Source organism: Triturus cristatus, chromosome 9 (genome assembly GCF_964204655.1).
Source record: "Triturus cristatus chromosome 9, aTriCri1.1, whole genome shotgun sequence".
NCBI classification, from domain to species: domain Eukaryota; kingdom Metazoa; phylum Chordata; class Amphibia; order Caudata; family Salamandridae; genus Triturus; species Triturus cristatus.
This window is the reverse complement of record NC_140592.1, coordinates 1,018,721,186-1,018,743,413: the sequence shown is the minus strand read 5'-3', so window position 1 is coordinate 1,018,743,413 and position 22,228 is coordinate 1,018,721,186. Positions and strand designations below refer to the sequence as shown.

The 22,228-nt window shown below is 49.5% G+C and overlaps 1 protein-coding gene and 1 pseudogene across 7 annotated transcripts in view; one reads left to right on the top strand and one right to left on the bottom strand.

The window, feature by feature from the left end:
• The window catches only part of TTLL5 (tubulin tyrosine ligase like 5), a 1,306,640-nt gene extending 1,294,538 nt beyond the window's left edge, over window positions 1–12,102 (top strand). For all 7 annotated transcript variants that reach the window (XM_085626706.1, XM_085626705.1, XM_085626700.1 and 4 more), the window contains one exon: window positions 10,628–12,102. In XM_085626706.1, the coding sequence (XP_085482832.1) occupies window positions 10,628–10,671 (44 nt within the window). In that variant the 3' untranslated portion in view covers window positions 10,672–12,102. The remainder of the gene's footprint in view (window positions 1–10,627) is intronic.
• On the bottom strand, window positions 199–1,576 carry LOC146799240 (galectin-3-binding protein pseudogene; annotated as a pseudogene).
• Window positions 12,103–22,228: the final 10,126 nt, after the last annotated feature.

Here is a 22,228-nt window from a genome sequence, read left to right as displayed (position 1 = left end):
AAGAATTAATTTATCCCTGAGACTTGTATAATTTTAAAAAAAGAAGGATTCATTATTTCCTTAGTCCTATATTTGGCTGATATCAGGAGCACGACTTTTCACGCCTCCACATATTATGCATTGACTAACAGAACTCATCATTATGGCTCTATCTCATCAGCAGTAGGAATTCAACTTAAGGCTGCCCAGTGGGTGGCCCTATACAATGGTGTCTGGTAGGACTGTGTACATAGGACGGATAACCAGTATGAACTGGGAATAGCCAGAGGGACAGGGGAAGAGGGAGCCATCTTCCCCATTGGGCACCACAACCAGTCTGTCCTTGAAGTCCTGGACTTCAGTAATGACATCACCCTGGCAACGCATGAGAGCTTTATTCTCATACCTTATGGAGGGGTCTGTGGCATAGGCATTGATGAGACTCAGAAGAGGAAACGAGCCCTCAGGGCAGTTAAAGCCATAGTTTCTGCAGCTCTGACTGGAAGGGTGAAAGCCAGCATTCCAAGACATAAGCTGTGACCTAAAGAGGAAGCTGGGGTGAGTGGGGGTCTGGAATGATTGATACACCCCGTAGTAATAGTTGTAGTCTTTGCTGTTCATCTGGAGCGTCCAACCAGGAGTGGTATAGATCCTGGGGGTGAAAGGGGCCTCGGTCAGATTCACGTGTTGGGCCATGGTTTGGAATGAGACCGTATGGAACTTTAGAGCCTCTAGTACTCGGCCCTGTAAGAGGGCCTCAAAATCACTGTAAAATGACAAGTTGAACTGAAGCTGAAAAAGGTCCTCAGGTTGTATCATGGGGAAGCGAATCTCTTCAATCAGATGTTGATCGAGGCGGTGTAAAGCCTTCCACCTTTCCAGGGCTCTAAGTAGGGAGAGCTCATCCCGCACCACTATATCGGACCTCACAAGCAGTGCTCCGAGCTGCTCCCGGCTGAGATCCAACCAGGCCTCGGATTCAATGAATGCTTCACAGTTCCAGGCAAGGAACTGCAGGCAGAGCTCTGCTAACTGGGGGTCTTGACTAGCGAGGGCGTAGTTGTATAGATCCAGCTGGGCACGGAACGTGGGGTCTTCTGGAATGACAAGAGAGAAGAGCTTGGCACAGAACTGCTGCAGTTTAGTCGCTCTGTAGTTAGAGGCTATTTTGTGGAAACACTTGACCGAAGACAGTGTGATTTCAATGCTTCTGGTGTAGAGATACCTGATGAACGAGTCCACGTAGGGCAAGCACTCCTCATCCACTAGGACCGTCGAAGTGTTTCCGCCATGCCTAAGGAGGGACGCTGCCTCGCTGTTCAGCGACAGGATGAGGCTGTGGGCACACAGCTCCTCGGGCTGTGATGCACTCTCTTTCCCCACCACAGTGATGGGGAAGTCGCAGTCCCGGCGACTGTCGTATAACTGGCTAAGGGACGAGGCCAGATCTGGAGACCAGTCAAACAGGTGCACCGACTCATTAGCGGATGACTCCGCTGCCAATCCTGATGCAAGAAAAAGTAGGCCAAGCAATGCGTAGATTCCCATTACCATTGTTATTAGGCAGACTCCTGCGGGATGGCTCTGTAAACCTGAAAACACCTGCATAGTGGTCGAACACCGTAGGGACGTACTCCTCTGGGAACGCGTCATTCGCATAACTCATCAGCAGACATGTTTGCGAGCTCCCGGAAGGATCAGGAGGCAGAATTCTTCACTCCGGAGAGCGGATGGTATGCGCACAACACAATACGGCGACGCCACTCTGAAAATTGGTGAACCCGGCCCGGTCGCAACTCACGCGCGCGCGCGCATGCACCACACCACCATGCGGTGCGTGCAGCGCGCGTAAGCTTGTGCAGGCAGTAGTTGCAAGCAGCTCACGTGAGCTTGCTTGCACTTCAAACAGGGCCGCGAGGTACTGGCGGCCGTTGCGGCGGCCTTTACAATCCACCCGGGGACTGGGGACTGACCGACAAAGTGTTAGCCAGTGAGTGTCCCCAAATAAATCATAAAGGCCGCCGCAATGGGCCGCCGCCTCCAAAACAGTGCCGCCTGGGGCGGTCAATGCGTTTTTTTTAAGTGAACGCATACCTTTAAGTCCCCAGTGGCGGACTTCTTCAGGCAGCCGCTGAGCTCTGTACACCTTCTGGGGTAAATAACAAGCATTGGAGTGGCCAATAAGTGTCTCGGGTGAGCCCTGTTGGCTTTGACAATGCTTTTTTGGTTTCCGGAACAAATAATAACAACAAGCTATACTACTGTTGATGCCGTGTTGCCAAGTATCTTTGCTCCCTGCTGATCTGAATACTATAGCACAAAATAATTGTAATGAGATACAGCTCAATTTGTGTTGTGTAACCCAGGCAGCTTTAACTCTAAAGACGTTAAGAAATATATGGAGGGGGGCCTGTATGTTTTGCAGCTTTTACAGCATATAAACATTATTGACCCCCATTTACATCTCATAACATAAAGAATAGTGAAAGGTACTCCGTGTGGAGGTAAACACCCTCACCAAAGCCAAAAAACAACCAATGTAGTTGTACAATACAGGGAAAATTGGATTCCTGTAAGATTTCCTCAAGTAAGGATGCTCAGTTTATTAAGTGGTTAGCAATTTTAGCACTCTCATGGAGCAAGCTTATAAGAAACAAGTTTTGGGAAAATGGTCCCAAGATCAACCTTTGGTCTGCTGCACCAGAGACAAGGCTTTCAATATCGATCTATGCTCCATTCTTTCTTAAGCTTTCACAGTGCCCAGACTTTGTACAACTGTGTCTTAGCTCATCTGAAAGAGACACGTTAGTGATAGATTGCTTACCTTAGAAATACCCCCAGGAGTAAGACTGGATCTGGAAAGTTTTCGCCAGCCGTACCCCTGCGCGTCGGTAGGCGTCGTCGTGCGGCTCCGAGTACGTTGTTGGCATCGTAGTCTCCAAGATGACGTCACTGGAGCTACTTAGACGCGCCCACTCGCGCTGACGTCAGTTCTTTCTTTTTCCGTGCCAGCAAGTGCAGATCCAGAGAGAGCGGTACCCCCAGTCAATTTTTGACTGAGTTTTTTTGGGACTTTATGTCTCCGTTCCTTTGAGTCTGTGACTCCTGGTGTATAGGGATGCCCGGTTTTAAGTTTTGCAAGGCTTGTCCCCAAATGATGGCGGTGATAGACCCACACCGCGAGTGTCTCTACTGCCTGGGGTGCGACCACGACCCCTCGTCGTGCCCCAACTGCTGGGCCATGGCTCCGAAAACTTTGTGGGAGCGGTCACGAAAGTTGCTTGAGGCCCGGGAGTCGGCTCCGTGCTGTTCAAGCTCCCGGTCCCGTGGGAGGTCGAGGGACCGGTCGCGGAGCCACCACCATCGTTCGACGAAGTCTTCGCACTCGGGATCAGGTAAGACAAAGCACAAGAAGTCGAAGAAGGGGCATCGCTCTTCGCCTAGTCTGTCGCGCGACACGGCTGAGGGTGGTGCCACACCCGAGGCTCCGGAGGAGTCTAGGCAGTTGCCGACGGCCTGCCCGCCTTTCCCGGGTCCGTCGGCGACTCCTACCTAGCTGCAGGAATTCCTGTCTGCTATGGCCCTCCTATTTTCCCGGTCGGGCCCTGCCGGCATGCCTTCGGGCCCTGAGGGTCCGACCGAGGGTCCTCGCCTTCCGTCGTCGACGGCTCCAGCCTCGGCGCCACGAGACCCCGTGGATCCATGCCTGGATCACAGCTGATGCCGGTTGGCCTCATACGACCTCCACCGACATCGACGCCTACGGCGCCGGCCGACGCCGTCCCCGGTTTCCACCCCAACGTGGAGATGGTGCCGGACCGGTGTCGGTAGACGCCGATTCCGACGCCGATGGGGAATTTCTATCTCTTTCTCCATCCACCGTCTTTCCCACCTGCTCCGCAGGTTGTGGAGGACGGGGAGGAATGGGAGGGTTCTGAAGACCCTCTCGCAGCCCAATGCGAGTTAGAGCCGGACTGGGAAGAGGATTTGAAGGACGCAGGTCGACTGGATTTCTCTCCAGAACCGGGCACACTGTCTCCTGCTACGGTGGAGGGTGGTACTTATTCGGAGGTGTTGCGTAGGGCGGCCGAGGCTCTTCACCTCGAGCTCCCTAAAGTGGCCGTCAGGACTAACCTCCTGAAAGAAGTGCTTCGGCCGGCGTCTTCCTCTACGGAGCCGCTACTGCCGTTCAACAATGCACTTTCAGACGCTTTTGGGCACCTGGTCCAGGCCCAACACAGGGACTCCTGTGGATAGGAACATGGCCCGAAGCCATCGCCCAGCCCGACCCAATTTTCCTCTCCCAACACCCCACTCCTGAGAGCTTGGTTGTCCAAGCTTCTGCGTCTCCAAGCGCATTCCCTTCCGCACCACCGGACAGGGAATCCAAGAAACTGGAGCAGTTTGGGAAGAAAATTTTCCCTTACGCGAGTTCAGGGCTGCGGTCTGTGAACATTGCATGCATATTGGGCTGTTATTCCCACTCTGTGTGGGATATGGTTGCGCAGGTGCTGCCCCAGTTTCCGGAGGAGGCCCGGACGGTGCTCTCCCAAGTTATTGCTGAGGGGAGAGACGCAGCCAAGTTTACAATTCGTTGTGGCCTTGATACCGCCGACTCGCTGGGCAGAGCGATTTCCACGACAGTGGCGCTACGCCGCCACACCTGGCTGAGGACAACTGGCTTTTCCGGGGATGTCCAGAACACTCTGATGTGCAACATTCCATCCATCATCTTGTGCGTTTTGCTGTTCGCCCTATGTGGAAAGGGTATGCCCAGACGTGGGTCCCGTGCTCACTACGCCACTGGAGTCAAGCTATCCTGGCTGAAGAGGGGTGAAACCCCGAAACCGGTCCTAGGATGCTTGATTCCGGTCCAGGGAAGACATGGCTTGGCAGTTCGGGCTGGACTGTTCCTATCAGGCACAGGGTCAAGACTGATTTGCATATGGCCATGTCTGAACTGGGGTGGCGTGGTGAGCAAAATAACAATGGATTAAACCCAGATCTGTAACTGGGGGTGAATGTTTTGCCAATGTGCAACATTCCGTCCATCATCTTGTGCGTTTTGCTGTTCGCCCTATGTGGGAAGGGTATGCCCAGACGTGGGTCCCGTGCTCACTACACCACTGGAGTCAAGCTATCCTGCTGAAGAGGGGTGAAACCCCGAAACCGGTCCTAGGATGCTTGATTCCGGTCCAGGGAAGACATGGCTTGGCAGTTCGGACTGGACTGTTCCCATGAGGCACAGGGTCAAGACTGATTTGCATATGGCCATGTCTGAACTGGGGTGGCGTGGTGAGCAAAATAACGATGGATTAAACCCAGATCTGTGACTGGGGGTGAATGTTTTGCCAATGTGCAACATTCCGTCCATCATGTTACGTGTTTTGCAGAACACTTTGATGGACATGCCCTTTGATGGCACTCGCCTTTTTGGAGACAAGACAGATACTGCGTTGCAGCGTTTTAAGGACTCGTGCGCTACGGCCAAGTCCTTAGGCCTTTCGGCCACGCACACTCCTTCCGCTTCTGCTTTTCGCTCCTTTCGTGGTCAAGGAAGGGGCGCCCAAACACATTTGTTTCAGAGCCACATTTCTGCGCAGCAACAGTCTCGCCACGGACGTGGGTCCTGCAGAGGTGGGCCACGGGGCCAGCGGGCAGGTCAATCCACCATCTCCCTTGCCGCCACTGCCTCCAAACCTTCCTAGTCCGGTGTTTCAAGCTCACCAAACGCCAGTGGGTGGCAGAATTTGCCATCACCTCCCCCACTGGCTCACCATCACTTCGGACAGGTGGGTTTTACAGATAGTCCGAAGGGGCACTCCCTCCCCTTCGAGATGACCCCTCCAGTCATGCCACCTCAGTACCACCGCATGTCGGGGGATCACTTGGCACTTCTCCAGCAGGAAGTTGCGGCCCTCTAGGCCAAGGGGACCATCGAGCACGTTCTGACGCCAGAAGTAGGTCGTGGTTATTACTCCCACTACTTCTTGGTTCCAAAGAAGGACAAGGGCCTGCGTCCTATCTTAGACCTTCAGAACGTCAATCGCTTTCTCCGGAAGGAGAAGTTCAAGATACTCACACTTGCTCAGGTCTTGTCTGCCCTAGACCCGCAAAACTGGATGGTAGCGTTGGACTTGCAGGACGCTTATTTTCATATCCCCGTCCTGCCGGCCCACCGGCGTTACCCGCTGTTCACGGTAGGCCACGAGCATTTTCAGTTCACCGTGCTCCCTTTCGGCCTTACCAGCGCCCCTCAGTGTTCACGAAAGGGATGGCAGTGGTCGCAGCTCATTTGTGCAGATCAGGGGTTTCAGTCTTCCCCTATCTTGACGACTGGCTATTGAAGGCGGGCTCGCACCAGGCCGTCGTCTCCCACCTCCAGACGACGGCCGACCTCCTACACTTGCTGGGGTTCTCCATCAATGTGCCGAAGTCGCACCTGATTCCCTCTCAGAAGCTCCTCTTTATCGGATGTAACGATCACCCATAGCGATCACCCATAGAATAAGACGAAGACAGACCCGGCCTAGCTTTACACCCATACCCGTTTTTCGACGCATAACACGCATGTGCCCCAAAGACTACGACTCCCAGCAGGCCACGGGGCGCATATCCACGACTGCAGTACATAAGCACTTCCTCCGGAGGCGGAATGTGCTTGACAACAAGAATTCAACCAGGTTTGTAATGGCAGATGGTGCTCCCCGCCGGATTCCAGCAAGAAGCATTGCTGCAATTAGTCCAGAGTCGGAAGAGGAATATAGACGCTTAAGAACCGCGGAAGAAGTCGGAGATTCATTGTCGCCAGGATTCAGGTAACACGGAGACTGCTCCGTGCGTTACAAGTGGTGCCGAGTTGTTCTTCTAACCGTGAGTGAAGTGACGTGAGGCATCGTGTGCCTTTCCTAGCAAAAACACTGGTTACGTGAGAATCAAGGATTACAGTTCGAAAAGCCGGTGCGCGTCTAGATGGAGCGCAGCCCCCTCCCCGAGAGTCGGTAACGAGACAGTTCCCGAGAAGTGAAGTTGTTTGTTCAGGTGTCGGAAGGGCTAGATAGAGACAGACGCTTTCACCCGCGCGTTGGCAGCGAGACTATGGTACACTGGCAGAAGTTCTCTTTTGTTTAGCTACTGCGTGATTTGACATTCTGCCTGCTGTATTTGCTAAGAAACCATTAGTGACACAGTGCAGGTTATTTTAATCAGAAGCATAGCATATTCAGCTTTTTCCTTTACATGAAGGTCATAGCGTATGCAGAAGTGAGAAATTATCCCTTTGCACGCTAAGACGAATGTAACCCTCTACATAACATCTACGCATTCTAAAGTTAAGAAGAAATGTTATAGATAAGAGTGAACCTTGCATTGAAACAGACATTCGCCGTCTTCGGCTCATTCAGAATTTGGCAAGGATTACACGGCTGTCAGCCATTCTTTGCGTTCTCCCCTTCCCTTCTTCCCCCAGACATCGCCTCACGCAGGAGGGTTTCTAATTCCTCTGTTGGGGGCGCTGTTCAAGGGAGTCAGGGAATAAATCAACTATCATCGTCCCTGCTGGAGCACTGGAATAAAGGTTAGTGGCGTCCTGGATGTACATTGTGCTGCTGACAACCTGACAATCCTGACATCGGAGCAGTTCTGGACACGGCGTAGTTTCAGGTTTATCCTCCCGAACAGCGAGTCCGGGACATTCGGGCTTTGATTCCGATCTTTCGGCCCTTGTCCTGGGTTTCGGTCAGGATGACCTTGAAGCTGCTGGGCCTCATGGCCTCCTGCATCCTGGTGGCCAATCATGCCAGATGGCATATGCAGGCTCTGCAGTGGGACCCGAAATTCCAGAGGGCGCAGCATCAAGGGGACCTGTCCGAGTACGTCCAGATCTCGGAGGGCACTGCACAGCAGTTGCAGTGGTGACTCATGAACCAGCATTGAGTCAGCGGCAGATCACTCTCCCATTCCCAACCGGAGCACACAGTGGTGAGGGATGTGTCCCTCCTGGGATGGGGCGGCCACATGGGAGAGGCGGAGATCAGAGGCCTCTGGTCTCCGGCGGAGTCCAGGCTCCATATCAACCTTCTGGAACTACGGGCGATCCTACTTGCACTGAAGGCATTCCTTCCCTCTGTCAAAGGGAGAGTAGTGCAGGTGTTCACAGACAACACCACCGTCATGTGGTACTGCAACAAGCATGGCGGGGTGGGGTCGTGGACCCCATGTCAGGAGGCTCTGCGTCTCTGGACATGGCTGGAACATCAAGGCATTTTTCTTTTTGGTTTAACACTTGCAGGTTCTTTGAACACCAGGGCGGACGAACTCAGCCGCAGGTGCATGATGGATCACGAATGGCGTCTTCACTCGGAGGTGGCGCAAGGTCTCTTTCAACAGTGGGGAGAGCCTTGGTTAGATCTTTTCGCCACCGAAGAGAACGCGCAATGTCAGCAGTTCTGTGCGTTGGAATTTCCAAGGCGGCGTTCGCTTGGCGACGCTTTTCGTCACGAGTGGAGTTGCGGTCTATTGTACGCCTTTCCGCCTATACTACTTCTACCCAGAGTGCTGAAGGAGATCAGGCGAGACCGGGCCCAAGTCATTCTTGTGGCCCCGGACTGGGCTCGAAGACTTTGGTATCCTGAGCTACTCAGTATGAGCGTGGATCCCCCGATGCGACTGCCTCTTCGGGAGGATCTTCTGTCGCAGCAGCTGGGGACGGTCCTCCACCCGAACCTGTCTAGCCTCTACCTCCGTGCGTGGAGATTGAGCGGCGACAGTTGATTCCATTTGACTTGCCTCCTGAAGTCTGTGATATCATTCTGGCAGCCAGGCGTCCCTCCACTAAATAGGTATACGCCTGCATGTGGAACAAATTTGTGGCATGGTGGACAGCAAAGGCTGTGAACCCCCTTTCTGCCCCTCTTTCAGAAGTCCTTTTGTTCCTTCTTTCTTTGGCCCGGCAGGGCTCTGCTCTGGGCACTATTAAGGGCTACCTTTCTGCAATTTTGGACTTTCTCAGGCTCCCTGATCAGCCCTCCCTTTTCAAGTCCCCTGTCGTAAATAGATTTCTCAAAGGCATTACTCACCTTTTCCCTCCTATTCCGTTTGTGATGCCACAGTGGGACTTGAATCTGGTTCTTACTTATTTGATGTGCGCTCCTTTTGAGCCGCTTCACAACTGTCCTCTTCGTTTACTAACTTTGAAGACTGCTTTCCTGATTGCCATCACCTCTGCTAGGCTTGTGAGTGAGCTCCAGGCTCTTTCCTGTAAACCTCCTTTTCTATTGGTTCATCTGGACAAGGTTGTGCTCCGCATTCGTCCTTCCTTCTTGCCAAAGGTTGTTACTCCCTTCCACATAGGGCAAACTATCACCTTGCCCACTTTCTTTACGCCCCTGCACCCTTCCAGAGAAGAAGAAAAGCTCCACCGTCTGGTCCCAAAATGTGCGCTCTTATTTTACCTGAATCGCACACAACAGTTCCAGGTGAATGACCAGCTCTTTGTTGGCTACATAGGCGTCAAGAAAGGCCGGGCTGTACACAAGAGGACTAACTCCCGCTGCGTCGTCTTGTGTATCAGTCTGTTATTTTCTGGCTAAAAAGGAACCTCCGGTGGGGTTGCGCGCCCATTCTACCAGGGCGAAAGCAGCTACTACTGCTTTGGGATATGGTGTCCCCCTGCAAGACATCTGTCAGGCAGCCACGTGGGCCTCGCTATACACTTTTACTAAGCATTATTGCCTTGACAGTCAGGTCCAGAGAGATGGCTTCTTTGGCCGTTCTGTTCTCCGTGACTTTCTGGTGTGATCTTGGTTCGCAGACCCACCACCGGGGTTGGTATTGCTGGGGTATCTATTCTAAGGTAAGGAATCTATCACTAATGTGCCTCTTTCAGATGAACAAGTTACTTACCTTCGGTAACGATATATCTGTAAGAGACATTAGTTAGTGATAGATTCCTTACCGCCCCACCCATCCTCCCCGTTCTGCTAACTGATTTCTAGGGTTAAGGTCATCCCTTTAAGGGCCCTAGTTTCAATGCACCAGTGGTCAGTATCTTGCATGGCTCTGCGTTCCTGGCGCGGAAATTCGTGTACAGAACTGACGTCAGCGCGTCTAAGTAGCTCCAGCGACATCATGTCGGCGACTACGACGCAATCGATGTACGCGGAGCCGCACGACGACGCCTACCGACGCGCAGGTGTACTGCTGATGGAAACTTTCCGGATCCAGTCTGACGCCTGGGAGTAATTCTAAGGTAAGGAATCTATCACTAACTAATGTCTCTTACAGATATATTGTTACCGATGGTAAGTAACTTGTTCATACAGGGTAGAGGTGTAATACAGTATATGCTTTATTGACCTGGAAAGCGGCTACTTTGTATTTGAAGTCTGTAGTGATTCAGACTTTTTATCACAATCCTGTGGCACATGCTTTGGGCTGCGTCATACAGACTGTGCTTTCTGGAAACAAAATAATCACTTTTTGTTTGTGCTGAGGTTTCTTTAGCCTTGCTCCAGTTCTCTTTATCTGATGACACATGCACTAACTTCCAACCCAAAGTGTCATTATTCTAAACCTTTTGTGATACAATCATGTCATGTATTATAGCTCAAGGATAACCTTCTGTCTTTGTTTTGTTTTTGTTTTTCAGCTACTAAGGAGCGTAAAGAAAAAGTCACGCCCCCAAATTACTGAGGGACACCACCAGCAGTCCAGATGGGGGAGCCTCAGATGAACACAGCAGTGTCTTGATGGACAAATTACTTCACCACACAGATGATAACTGCAGGATATTGCTGAAATCAGCATGTAGCTGATACAACGGGACTGTACTTCATTGTCTGATGAGCTGAGGTCCAGATGATTGTGCTGCAATCAACAGTCCTCTTACTCATAGGATACTCCCGTTTTCATCTTATTCCTGATCACTACCAAATTCCACTTGATTCAGTATTGTCATCAGGAGTGCAATAGCTACAGGCGTTAACTGCTGTCGCGTGCAGGACTTTACTTCATCACACAGCTGATACATTTAGGATCACACCCCAGCCACAACTGGCTATAGCCATAGGACATTGGGCAAAGGCAGTGCAGCTGATATCCAGAGGAGTGCATTGCTGTATTTTGCAGCTGAAGTGACAGGACTGTTCTGCTGTCTGGATGGATGCTATTTTGATGACACAGCTGCAATTACTTCAGAACTGATGATCACAGGATTTAACCATCAGTGCCACTTTGGTGATACCTCTGAGACAGGACACCAGAAGTCATGCAACTGATACCAACAGATATCACTACAGACACCATGCAACTGATGTCCGTTGAGCGATACTGCAGTCATACTACCATTACCAGCTGTCCCTCCTGCAACTAATACCCACTGGGCTGTTTTTCAGGCACCATTCCTGTGATAACAGGCTTCAACTGTGGTTACCAGGTACCAGGCTGCTTCTATCTGTAGGAGTAACTACCTCAGTCCTATCATTTCGATGAACAGAGCACAACCTACAGCTGGTACTAGTGGGGGTAACTAGAAAACGAACATTAATCACAACTTCCGCTAGTTGATACTAAAATACAGCCAGAGAACTGAAATGACTGCATTTCTCAGGGAATTTCACGACCAACCTTGACAGTGGAAGTTATGTAGATTACCATTCCAAAATTCAACTAACTGACAAAGTGGCCATAATTGATGAAAAGGCATTCACCTGCAAAGGAAAATCGGAAAGATAGCAGCATTTGACATACATTACCCTTTTTGTAAAGAACAAAAGTGTTGGCAAGGAAGGCTGTGGCAAAATTAGCACAGCCTGGTTTGTATCCCCCATAAGGCATTTATGGAGCATTGTAGATCAACAAAAGATCTGGTGTTCTGTGACATTGCTAGTGATACTTACCGGTTTGCCATTGCGTATGCTGCAGTTGTCACTTAAAAAGATGGTATCTTGGCACATTCCTGATGACAGCTCTCCTTCATAAGGTATCCAGAAGTAGTTGTTGGGCAATTCTCTGTCCATCTGGTTCTGGGTTTGTCGCTGCCGGCACCATAGCGTTGAACACAGCTCTTGTTTACTGCTTGAAGATACATGTACAGATTAATTAAAGAGTTTTTATGAAAACCCATCTTTGCCATGCTTATCGTTTAATGAAGCTAGGTGTGCACACACCAAGCATCCTTCATACAGGCATGTGTGTGTGTCTGCGTCCACATCCCTTTGCTCCTGCATGTATGCCTCTATGTGCACATCTAACTGTTTGTAATCATTATGGCGTTTCAAATGGGGGTCGGGGGGCAGTTCTGTTTAGGAGTTTTACACTGAAAGACTAACTAGGTAAGATGGCACTTTAGCACCGAATGCTTAATATAAAATGCACAGGTTCAGTATTCTTCGTAATGATGTTTAATGCATGCTATCTCCAGTGGTATTTGTATTTGAACCCTCACACCCACAAAATACCTTGCAGCTTATTTACAAGCCTCTTGTGCCACTTTTGCGTCATATTTAACATGGGAAAAGTGACGTACGGGTGGCGCAAGGGGCTTGTAAATAAGCCGCCTTGTTTTGTGTGAAAGAGCAGGGTGAAAACCCAACAACATTTTGTAGGTAGCCTTCAGGTATGGTATGGGAAGCAAGACACCTGCTCTTAAAAGACATCTTCCTTAAGTTTCAAACAGACCCCTTGATTAGTCTGTATCCATTTCCGAACGATCCCCTAGTAGATGTTGAATTCTCTGCAGCCTCCTCAAGAGAGGAGACGTATGGTCCCAATTTGCTGTGTTCTCACCCACGCAGGAGCATCCACCTGCATAGACTAGGCTAGAAATCATTACTAAGTCTGCTAAATGGTTTTTGTAATCGATTCTATTTCTTCTCAGGATTATGCTTTTCTGTGGCCCAGTTTAAATCATTCAAATGTGAGGTTTTGACCATCATGACGCAATTGAGGGAGCAGCTGGCCTCTGACCCCTGTGGGCCTCCTTCCACAGTGCAGATTCATTCGGTACCACATGTACCGAACATCTCAGAGATACCACATAGACTCACTGTTGATGTGCTTCTAGACCATCATCTCAAAGTTCCGCAGTCCAAATGCAGTGCAGCCTAAATAACTAAGGTGATCGCTTTGGAGAGACAATCTGTGGTGTAGACTTGACTGTACCAAAGCACAATGGATGTGTTGCAGATGTTGATGGAATTACTGCACAGAATGAAGTTCATCCTGAACCATCCGAACCTAGAACTCAACACAAGCTGACATCTGTAGTGCATAGGAGCACTGATGAACGTTTCTCTGATGCAAGTGTTCCTGCTACTAAAGAGTGCCCGCCACATAAGGGAGAGGATTACTTTATTTGGTCTCAAGTACCGTACGGCTTTTAGTGTCTGTTGTCAAAGTTGTATTGTAGAGGACTGCCCCTTGCTTACAATAGGTTGAGTTTCTTGTCAATCATATTACCTTTTTGCTACAGGTCAATCTTCATAGCACTGAAAGACGTTATACTAGCAGTGAGATCTGGGGTGGTGATGGTACACACTGACAACACCACAGACCTCTTTTGTAAGGAAATTGATAAATTGCTTACCTGTAATCCTAGTTCGTTTCCAGGGGCGTCTTCATCCTAGTCATAAGCATTGAATAATCCTGCCCTCGTGTTATATATCTGCAGCCTATAACAAAGGCTAAACATGTCTAAATTAGATTGTTTTCATTGTAAATCACTCAATTATTATCAAGATATTTGTGTCATAAACAGAAAAAGGCCCCTAAGATAATTTCACAACCTTTATTTAGCAAGGAATATGAGACATTCTTAGCCCATAGGCTGCAGTCAAACCATAAGAGAGAAAGAACTGGCATCATGACTTTAAGACCTCACAGGATCCCCTGTATCCCATCATGCCTCATAGGTGACAGTTAGGTCAGGTCTTTTTTACAGTGATATAGAATCCAGAGCACAAAGGATATGTAAGAGACTGCATTAAACATTCGTCCTGGAAGGTGGGAGGGTTGCTTATGACTATGATGAGGATTCCCCTGGAAGAGAACTAGGATTACAGGTAAGCAATTTTTCCTTCTCTCCCAGGTGATCCTCATCAATAGTCATAATCACTGAATAGAAAAGCTAGCCCATCCCTCAAACCTGCAGATGAAAACATTTAATAATAGCTGTCACAATTATGTAAAAATATTCTTTAAAGAGGCCTGTCCAACTTGAGTATCTGTCTGAGTCTAGACAGTAATAACTGGTAAAAGTATGTACCGATCTCCATGTTGCAGCTTTACGTATTTCGGAAATGGGTGCATTTCTCAGTAGAGCAACAGTCACTGTTTAACCTCTGATAGAATGGGCCTTAGGTCTGGCAGGTAAGTGTTTGTAGGAAATCACTATACAGGATACTATCCACCTAGAAATTGTTTGCTTGGAGGAAGTTATGCATGTTCTCAATGGACCATAGTTCACAAAGAGGTGGTCAGATTATCTAATGACTTTCGTTTTATCTAAGTAAAGCTTGAGTACTCTTTAAATGTCTAAAGAATGCAAAGCCTTCTCCGCTGGGGTGGAAGGGATAGGAAAGAAAGTTGGCAGTGAAATAGTTTGGTTAATGCGAAAGTCAAAAACTACCTGGGGGAGAAAACTAGATGAGTCCGCATGACCACCCTATTGAAGTGAAAGACTGTATAAGCTTCTTTAGCACACAGACTGAATCTCACTGGCTCTACATGCTGAAGTAATGCAACTAGAAAAGCCACTTTCCATGTGACATATTGTAAAGAGACTTTGTGTATCTGAAAGAAATACATAGTGATAGATTCCTTACCCTAGAATTACCCCCAGGCGTCAGGCTGGATCCGGAAAGTTTTTGTCAGCACTACCCCTGCGTGGCTGTAGGTGGCGTTGTGCGTCTCCGCGTCCGTCGTCGGCATTGTGATCGCCGGGATGACGTCGTGGGCAGTACTTAGACACCGCCCACGCGCGCTGACGTCAGTTCTTTCTTTTTCCACGCCAGCAAGCACAGATCCCGGAAGAGCTAGTACCCCCAGTAATTTTTTCACTGAGCTTTTTGAGGCTTTTTGTCTGCTATTTTTCTTGAGTCGATCGACTCCTGGTGCTGTAGGGATGCCCGGGTTTAAGAACTGTGGAGACTGTCACCGCATGATGTCGGTGACAGACCCACACCAAGTGTGTCTCTACTGCCTGGGGCGCGACCACGACTCCAAGTCGTGCCCCGACTGCCGGGCCATGGCGCCGAAAACTTTGCGGGAGCGGTCCCGAAAGTTGCTGGAAGTCCGGCAGTCGGCTCTGCGCCGTTCAAGGTCACGGTCCCATGGGAGGTTGAGGGACCGGTCTTGGATTCGTCACCATCTTTTTTCTGGATCTAAGTCGTCGCCCTCGGGGTCAGGTAAGTCGAAGCATACCAAAAAGAAGTCTAAGAAGCGGCGTCGCTCTTCGACTTCCCTTCACACGACACGGCTGAGGGTGTGGGCGGTGCCGTACCCGTGGCTCCGGTGGAGCCTGTGACGTCGCCGCCGGCCTACCAGCCCTTCCCGGGTCTAGCGGCGATGCCTGATGAGGTGCAAGAGTTTCTTGCTGCCATGGCCTGACTCTTTGGGCCGTCTGGCCCCACCGGTGCGCCTCTGGGCCGCGCGGGCCCGACGGGAGGGCCAATTGTTCCATCGCCACGGGCCCCGGCATCGCCGACGGCTCCAGCGCCACAGACCCCCATGGGATCCAGGATCGGACCCCGGTCGATGCCGATTGACCTTGTTACGCCTCCACTGACGTCGACCCCATCGGCACCGCTTCCGACATCGCCCGCTTCTCTGGATGATGGGATTTGTTCCCTATGTCCGTCCTCCGTATTTTCAGCCTGTTCCACAGACTTTGGAGAAAGGGGAGGACTGGGAGGGGTCTGAGGACCCTCTTGCACAGGATTGTGCTTATGATCCGGACTGGGCAGAGGATTTGGGGGACGCCAGTGGTCTTAACACATCGCCGGACCCTGGCATGCTGTCTTCTCCTACCGTGGCTACGGAGGAGTGAGCAGGATACGCAGTGGTGTTGCGTAGGGTGGCCGAGGCCCTCCACCTCGAACTCCCTACAGTGGCCGTCAGGACGAACATCCTGACAGAAGTGCCCCAACCGGCGGCATCTTCTTCGGAGCCCTTGCTGCCCTTTAATGATGCACTTTCTGACGTTCTTTTGGGCACCTGGTCCAGGCCCAACAGAGGGGCTCCTGTGGACAGGAACGTGGCCCGACGCCATCGCCCGGCTCCGGGCGACCCCCTCTTCCTCTCTCAACACCCTACTCCTGAGAGCTTGGTTGTCCAGGCCTCTGCGTCCCAAAGCGTATTCCCTTCCGCAGCTCCAGATAGGGAATTCAAGAAGCTGGAGCAGCTTGGCAAGAAGCTGTTTTCATCTGCCAGCTTAGATCTGTGGTTGGTGAACACCGCATGCCTCTTGGGCTGTTATTCCCACCCTCTGTGGGACACGGTTGCGTAGGTGCTGCCTAGCTGTCCGGAGGAGGTCCAGACAGTCCTTGTAGGAGAGTAGGGTCTGCTTCCTATGGTCACCCCCACTTTTTGCTTTTGCTTCACTGGTTTTCGACTTAGATGTGGCTGTGGGCCTGCTAATCAGACCCACAGCCCAGCTGTTCTCTCTGTAAATTCATACTATGTACTTTAGGTACATAACCCAATTGGTAAGGATCACGTTATGGGTCCCTGTTCAGTGTACCTTAGGTACCCAGGGCATAGGTGTACCCTAGGCCTACCAAGGTCTGCAGCATGTATTATGCCACCCCTGGCTGGCCTCCCATCATGACACAACTGGCTGATCACTCAGCTGGGGCAAGGTCGTGTAATCACCCCTTGCTTAGGTATAGTATTCCTATACCTACCTTATATATAGACACATGGGTAACCTGTAAGCCACTCCTATGGCAGGCCTTAATACTCCTGGAGGCAGAGTGCTTGGTAACATGTGAGATGGTGCTCTAGCATGAGCTGAGCCTGTCTGCAGCTTTCGGAACCATGTCCTTATAGCTGTTCTATGATATCGCCTACCATATACTCTTAAAGTGCCTTATAATCCTCGCGGTTATGGTAACTATGGTTTGGCTTTATCAAAACATGTCGTGTAAGGTGTCTAACACTTTGGAATACTACCCCCACACCATTTCCGGTGATGAGTATAGTATTCCCCCCTTCTAGAGGGAGAAGACATGTTAAAATCCTACTTACCCGGTTAAAGTTAACCAGAGCCCCAGCATCACAAAATGGATGCTGCTGCCACGGACACAAGTCTGACCTCCTGCTGCCGGGAGTCTTTCCAGCGAGGGAGGCTTGGACAATAGGTTTCCTGCCTTGGGAGGTGCTAGCACCACCCCAGACAGGACTTAGTGTATTGGGGCAGGGAGGGATGAAAGAAACGAGACACTGCCTGGGGCACACAAGGTGTCCCATGCATAGCCTGGTTCAAACCGGTGCTGGGGCACTCCAGCCCCAGCCCTGGCGCGAAACTGGACAAAGGGAAGGGGGTGTAACCACCCCCCTGCCTGGTCCCACCCATAGGAGGGACCTAGCAGGTACCCCAGCCCCCCAGATTAGTATAAGAGTGGGAGCTGAGTCCCTAGGACTTTGGATTATCCTGAACTGAAACTAGACACGAAACTCTGGACCTTCGACATTCGACGACAAGAAGACTGAAGAATCTCCCTTGTGGCCAAGGAATGGCCACCCTGTGCAAACAGGCACCAACAAGCGACCTGCCGTTTGCTTTGCCCAAGTTCTACGAGGAACCGACTGCAGAGCCCAACCAGTGCCTTGACTTGCAGACTTCTCCGACCCTGATCCACATCCACAGCCGAGCTGAGATCTGTGGAGGCGACGAGAGACGTGGGATCGGCTACCTGGGAAAATTGGCGAGTAGCTTCCAGCGCAGCTTCTGAGGCATCCTCGAAGTTGTGCTCTGGGGATTGAGAAGCCCCAACCCCGAGCACCATCTGCACCGAAGATCAGCCATCCACACTCCACGAGTTCTGTGTGGGGCCCTTCTGCATTTTCCTGCTCGACGCGTCTGTCCGGTTGCTGGCCCGTTGGCTAGTAGCCTCAGTGACGACGAACCCTTAACTTTCCACCGCTGGTTTGGCTCCTCCAGACTGGCCCTTGCTGCCCTGTGAAAGAGAAGCACCACAGACCTTCCTGGTCTGCACCTGAAGCGAATTTCCATTTCCGTGTGGGTTGCCTTTGCCAAGGCTTGTTGACTCCAATCGGGACGTCAACTCCGCCATCAGCAAGATCTTTCGTGGGACAGCTCGTTCCCTGGTTCTGGTCGTCCTCGACGCCTCCTGGTCCACGCAGCTGCAGAGACAAGCTTCAAGACATCACCTGTGTTCTGCACGACATCGCCTGGTTCCTTCCTGGTTCCACACGGTCACTGGCTAGTGACCCAGACTTTGTCCCCTCTGCTTGCAGGTGTTCTTCCTTCAAGATCCATCCTTGGGTCCACCGGACATCTTCCTCCTGGCCGCCTGCCAGCATCTGTTCTTCAGGCATCCATAGGATCCAGCGACGACACCCGACACATCTTCACACCTATGCACCCTTCTCCTGTGGGTGAGGTAAAGCGAGTACTCCGGTGCTCCAGTGGATATTGACTATCCAAGTGTCTAAGTCTTTAGTTGCTTCCTCCTAGTTACTTCGGAAGTGTCCTTATTCTTCCTATTTCTGACTATTACATTCCCATTGACTTTAACGTAACCCGCGTGTGTGTTTCCACACTGCACACGCCTCCCGTGGGCCTCCCACTTCCTAACTTTTCCCATGACGCACAGGGTCAAGGCTGATTTGCATATGGCTGGGTTCAAACTGAACTGTTGAGAGGCCAAATCTGCGTTTGAATAACGGGCACGGCACCTCATACAAAGCATCCCGTACAGGGAAATGATCAGCCTAACAACAATTTACACTAACCAACAAGATTTAAGGTTAGCACAACAAGCAAGCAAAGTAAGGTTTCTTGAGAGAGGGTACAGCAACAAATGTATCAATACAGCCATCACCAAGAGTCAGGCATTACACAGGGAGGACTTACTCAAGAACTCCAAACACCAGGTACAGATTCAGGCACCTATGGAAGCCAGCAACAGGCAAGAAACAGGAGAAACATTCAGAATAATAATTGGGTACAGCAAACAAGAAAAAGCAATAAACCGAATCCTTCGCAGAAATTGGCCAATTGTTTTAAATGACCCTACTATAGGCCACTTGTTATCAGCCAAATTAGCCATCACCCACAGCAGAGCGCCCTCCTTGAAAGATTACCTGGTGCAGAACAACCCTGACAGCAAAAGAGCCAGTACATGGCTGGCGCAAAAATAAAGGTTTCTTTAAATGTAAATCCTGTAAAGCCTGTCAGCATAGGTCCAATAGAACAACCTATGTTACACCCTTTGGCAACCAGGAGCATATCATCAACAAGGTTCTCACTTGCAAGACAGATTATGTCATCTATGTACTCAAGTGCCCTTGTGGTTTAAGATATGTGAGAAGTACCAAACTTCAGGGGCACAAGAGGATATTGCAACATATTAGGGCCATCAAAAACCAAGATCAGACATACCCGGTGGCAGGGCACTTTGGAGAGACACACAAATCTAATCCCAAAGAACTCAAATATTATCTGATAGATGGCGTATTAGCAAATAAGAGGAGGCAACAGAGAAAAGGCTCTATGTAGACTAGAGACTCAGTATAGTCTTGAGTTAGATTCTAAACAACCTGGGGAGTTGAACACCACGGAAGATCTTTATACATGCCTGTAGTTATAGTCAGTGGTTTATAAGGTAAAAGGCTATGGACACCACCAGGGGCGAAGTCAACATGTATTTACACAATTATTGTCCTCAGCCCACAGCAACAACTTGGAAATAGCTGCCCAGCCAATCGATAACACAGTCGTTTTTAATATTAAGTCATTCATTTTTTAGCTCTTGTAGTATTTTAACACTAGGGGGTTTTATCGCACTGGCACTTTATCTTATAATTTAACCACTCAACACTTTTTGTAGTCAAAGTTTACATAATGCGCTTTACTTGCAACTGTTTGTGCAAGCACTTTAGGGAATCATGACGGGATCGACTTGATTACCCAGGTTAACTGGTACTGTATTTTGGCAACATTTTGCACATGTTGTATTTTACAACGATGTTCTTTTATTACAGTTTTTAGTGGGGCCGACACAATATGATTGTTTTTATTGGAAGGCAAACTGAACTGTTGAGAGGCCAAATCTGCTTTTAAATAACGGGTATTTAAACTGTTATTTATTCTGCACTTAACACTTTACGAAGTCATGACGAATTTACAATGACATTGCATCTTCAGTACTGTATTTGATCGATTTGCACAATGCGTTATACATATACAGAGTTGTTTGCAATATCAAGAATGGTAGGAACATGCAGTATGTTGTTTATGTTTACGGCTACAAACCTTTTTAGCACATGTCACTTTAAAAACAGGGCAAAAAATGGTATAAAAAGTAACTGCTGACTGTGATGCTCGTCATGTGATCAATGCCCTCCGGGGCTGAAACGCGTCATGGCTGCTATGTGAAAGGAATAAAGAAACTTACCAGCACCAAATCTGTGGTCCGTGCTCCATTTCTGTGAAGAAGTCGTCAAGTGGCGGGTGGAGTTTTTCTGATATATATATGAGATATATATATAGAAGTCGCATCTGCCCCAGCCTCTTAACGTGAGGAGTGTGCGGCTAAGTAGCAAACCTGATGCCAGCAAGACCAAATCTACCTGACTTTTAAATAAAACCCTCACTCACCAACATAGTTGGTGACATGCTTCATCATGGGGTTTAGCCAGGGGTGCCTTATGCACCTCTGGTGTGCTTCGACGCTTATTTTAGAGCGGAGCAACCAACTTTCAGCTAAAGAAGTGAGGTGATTTAGTGAGTCAAAATCAAGAAAAGGGGATTAAAAGTCCTGTGTCATCTACCAGAACAATTTAATAGTGGCGAGGCAAGGACGGATTAAAAAGTGAAGAAGGATAATAACTCCTGGCGTTAAATTGGTCAGGTTTATCCTAAAAATTATCGGGTGGTCGACATGTTTCAGCTTGTCAATGTATTTTACTAAGCTTTCATCAGGACCTCATTTTGAAAAAACACCTTGGCGGTATAAGCACACTAAGGCTTACCCTGACCTCAGGTGTATGGAACCGATACACTCACGGTTTACAGTGGAGGTCTTCAACTGATTCGAAGGAAACCTCGTAATGTATTTGATGGTGGAAAAATACTCCTTAGGCAAGAAGGCGGCTAGCGGGACTACAAAACAAGTCGTCCAAGCCTGGCTATTTCACCTACATGGGACCGCCGAGCCCGGACTCCGGGCTCGGCGGTCCCATGTAGGTGAAATAGCCAGGCTGAGGACTTGGACGACTTGTTCTGTAGTCCCGCTAGCCACCTTCTTGCCTAAGGAGTATTTTTCCACCATCAAATACATTACGAGGTTTCCTTCGAATCAGTTGAAGACCTCGACTGTAAACCGTGAGTGTATCGGTTCCATACAACTGAGGTCAGGGTAAGCCTTAGTGTGCTTATACCGCCAAGGTGTTTTTTCAAAATGAGGTCCTGATGAAAGCTTAGTAAAATACATTGACAAGCTGAAACATGTCGACCACCCGATCATTTTTAGGATAAACCTGACCAATTTAACGCCAGGAGTTATTATCCTTCTTCACTTTTTAATTCGTCCTTGCCTCGCCACTATTAAATTGTTCTGGTAGATGACACAGGACTTTTAATCCCCTTTTCTTGATTTTCACTCACTAAATCACCTCACTTCTTTAGCTGAAAGTTGGTTGCTCCGCTCTAAAATAAGCGTCGAAGCACACCAGAGGTGCATAAGGCACCCCTGGCTAAACCCCATGATGAAGCATGTCACCAACTATGTTGGTGAGTGAGGGTTTTATTTAAAAGTCAGGTAGATTTGGTCTTGCTGGCATCAAGTCTGGAATTTAGGAGAATCACCTTAGGTTGATTTTCTGTCCATTATCACACTCTTTCATTGTTTTTCATTGACTTTGGGGGATTAAGAGTGTAGCTCAACCCTCTCTCTCTTGTTGTTCCTAGATATAAGTAGCAAACCTCACACATCTAGCAAAAACTGCAATAACACCCAATACAAGTGTCCTGAGTCAAAAATGACTGGGTCGCCACTCGAAATCT